General features: G+C 34.1%; 1 protein-coding gene across 1 annotated transcript; it reads left to right on the top strand.

Moving 5' to 3' along the window:
• Positions 1–787: 787 nt before the first annotated feature.
• On the top strand, positions 788–1,729 carry LOC127684404 (olfactory receptor 4C15-like). The gene has a single exon (XM_052181335.1). It carries the CDS (start codon positions 794–796, stop codon positions 1,727–1,729), a length of 936 nt encoding a protein of 311 aa, XP_052037295.1. The 5' UTR covers positions 788–793.
• The last annotated feature ends 1,915 nt before the right edge of the window (positions 1,730–3,644 follow it).

Below are 3,644 nucleotides of genomic sequence, written 5' to 3'. Positions count from 1 at the left end.
TACTATGATTGTTTAAAGTTTGTTTAATCTTCCTGTTTATTGGTGACAGTTTATAAATAGTTTTGGAATTTATAGTTCCAAACACCTAGAAGAAATAAATCTTGAGGACAGAAACTAATGCACAATTTGTATATTTGTTACTTATATTAATAGATAATTTCTGTTGACTGCAAATAGAAGTCATCAACTGGTATTATTTTTTAAATGTTTTAAATAGTATTCTATTTTCCTATTTTTATCAAACAGGTATGAACATTTACTTATATTCATAAGCATGTGCTTCTTTACTGATGCAGTAATATAGGTAAGGAGAATTCAATTATTTTTTTCATTTGTGTGCACAAGTAGAAATGGAAAATTATCCTGTGGGTAGAGCATGTCACTAGATTACTAGTTAACTAAGTTTGAAAATGTCACAGTCACCACAGGGAGCCTTGTTATACTTTCAAATCTGACATGTCACCTAATCTTAGGAGCTGAGCAGATACCTTATATCTATCTGGATATTTCTTCTTCATAACATGGAACTGTTTTCTTTTTCATGTACAGAGAGCTCTGAATTTTAAGATTTACATAATTTTTCTCTGCCTTGATTTGACTGATCTTCAACTATCAATCTGAAATGTTACTATTTTTTATATTCTCAATGAAATTAAAGCACTGAAAGCACTTTTGAGATAGCACTAATAAATGATTGATGACTACAAAACTACAAAGTGGATTGAAACAAATGTTTGTTATCATTGTCAAATTATATGTTTTTTATTGCACATTCACCTTTTCCTTGGAAATCATGCAAAACCAGAGTTTTGTAACTGAATTTGTCTTCCTGGGACTTTCTCAGAATCCAAATCTTCAAAAACTAATATTTATTATATGTCTAGTTGTTTACATTGCAACTATTGGGAGCAACATGATGATAGTGGTGACTGTTGTTTCTAGCCCTACACTGCTAGGCTCTCCCATGTATTTCTTCCTGGCTTTCCTGTCTTTACTGGATGCAAGCTTCTCCTCTGCCATGACACCCAAGATGATTATAGATTCTCTCTACAAAAGAAAAACCATTTCCTTTGAAGGCTGTATGATGCAACTTTTTGTTGAACATTTCTTTGGTGGGGCTGAGATGATTCTTCTGACAGCCATGGCCTATGACCGCTATGTGGCGATTTGTAAACCCTTACACTACTCTTCCATCATGACCAGGAAGCTCTGTGGCACTCTAGTGGGAGTGGCCTGGGCAGGAGGACTGTTACATTCTACTGTACAAATTATCTTCACTTTGCAATTACCATTTTGTGGACCCAATGTCATTGATCACTTCATGTGTGACTTATTTCCATTACTAGAGCTTGCCTGTACCGACACTCACATCTTTGGCCTTTTTGTGGTTGCCAACAGTGGGTTGATCTGCATCATAGTCTTTGTTTTGTTGCTTGTCTCCTATGGATTTATCTTGCTGTCATTGAGATCCCACAGTTCTGAAGGACGATGGAAAGCTCTGTCTACTTGTGGGTCCCACGTTGCTGTTGTGGTCTTGTTCTTTGTCCCATGTATATTTATATATGCAAGGCCTCACAGTGCTTTCTCCTTTGACAAAATGGTAGCATTATTTTACACCATGCTATCACCCTTGCTTAATCCTATCATTTACACTTTTAGGAATAAGGATATGAAAAATGCCATAAGAAAATTGTGGCAGAAATTGGAAATGGTTTCAGTTGAAAGATAAAAAGAAGTTACATTTTATCAAAATTAATATAAGAGTAAAAATAATCAAACTTGTTGCAGACAAAAACTAAGGTGTATTATTACCTATAATGAGTTAATGTAATTCTCAAGAATTGGCATTATTTTGAGGGGTTAGAAAATGTTGTTTTTCCTTTTATAGTGGGCTTGTTCTCTCAGTTGGAAATAATTATTTGTGTAAATTCAGAAGAATTAAATTCTGTTTCCTTAGAATCTATTAATAAAAAGAATGCAATCCAAATTTCCAATTGCAATACTAGCTATTAATTTCATGCTTTCAGAAATTCTGAAATAAATTTATCATATCAAAGATATTTGTATGAAAATTTGTTGAACATATGTAAATAGAAAGAAATATCAATTTATGATAGTGACTTCAGTAACTGCCAGAGTTTAGGATTGACAGTAGAAAAATCTTCACAGACCTACTGTTGGCTCTTGTCTAGTAATATTCCATTATTTCAGTGGAGCCCTTTGCACTTAGTTATAGAATCTGAATCACTTATTCATATCTTGAGAGTTAACAACTGGTTGATCCATTCTGACCTATACAATTTCTTTTTGGGATAAGTGCCACTTTATGCCAGTCAGCCTGGAAAAGGAGAGAGAAAGGACCCATAAGTGTTTGATAATGAGTGTCATCTAAGAACAATAACAAAAGAATTCTAGAGACTATATGGAATTATCCAGCCTGCCTATTCCTGCTCACTTCATGAGATGGTACCAGTACATGACAATGCTAATGGGACCAAAATCCTAAGGACAGATTGATAATGGGACCTATGGGAAATACAATATTAGTGTCTGGCCAAATGTTTTTTAATGCCCTCTCTAATAAGCCAAAGATCAGTCCATAAATCAGCCCACATAAGAAAAAACTATTTTTTGCAGTATATAGTAATTAACAAAAAGACTCACAATTGTACAAAATATAAACAGTATCAAGCTTTGTAGCAAATCTCCCCTGCAAGATTCAAGTATCTATGTGAAAATGGAGTCATTTTATCTTGAGACCAAGAAATGGTGGATGAATTGTAGAAATAAAATTTCCAGCTCGAACAGGGAAGATACATATATGAACTCAGAAGGCAGACAGCATGCATGGGTCCAGCAAAAGCACAAGCACAGAAGTGGGCACAAAGTCCCATCTCTGTCAAAGAAGCTATTAGCAACGGATAGCTTATAGAAGGAGAATATAAGTTTTCTTCAATATGGCAATACTGAACATAATAACCACACGTCAGGGAAAGCTCATGTTCAGTAGTGTGTTTGTGTGTGTGTGTGTGTGTGTATGTGTGTATGTGTAAATAATATTTAATTATTTATTGTAGTTTTATCTTTTGATGATTTGTATCTTTTTTTTCTTGAGAGAATGATAGAGGATGATCGAACACTGGTTGAGTAGGTATGGAGGATCTAGGAGGAGTTGGGGGAAGACAAGGAATATGACCAAAATGTATTGCATGGAAAAGTTTAATAAAAAGGTAAAACTGGGAAAACTTAATTCCAAATGAAGTTTTTATGTTATGTTGATCACAGGGACTGGAAAACCCAGCAGGTTCTAGGAGATGCAGCAGACGTGTTCTTCAAAGTCCTCATGACTGGTGTCTTTGCACTGCTTGGCATGGGCTTTGTTGTTGTTTGCTTATCAATTTTATATGCATTTTCTCCTTTTATGTATCAGTTTATCCATATTACAAGCTCTCCTAAAATAGATGTTGCTTAAATTTTTGAATTTATAATTTATAATTTCATTATAAAATTTTTCCTTTCCTTTTCCTCTCTCCACATTCTCCCATATATTTCTTCCTGCTCTGCATCAAATATATAACCCTTTGTATTTTTATACTAATTGTTATTTTAAGGTAGACCTGTCAGTATCTAATATAGAATCTAAG

This window comes from Apodemus sylvaticus, chromosome 5 (assembly GCF_947179515.1).
Source record: "Apodemus sylvaticus chromosome 5, mApoSyl1.1, whole genome shotgun sequence".
Classification (NCBI taxonomy): domain Eukaryota; kingdom Metazoa; phylum Chordata; class Mammalia; order Rodentia; family Muridae; genus Apodemus; species Apodemus sylvaticus.
This window is presented reverse-complemented; position numbering and strand designations above follow the sequence as displayed.

Coding starts and splice junctions, on each gene's coding strand:
- LOC127684404 (XM_052181335.1), top strand. CDS start 794: ATGCAAAACCAGAGTTTTGTAACTGAATTTGTCTTCCTGGGACTTTCT.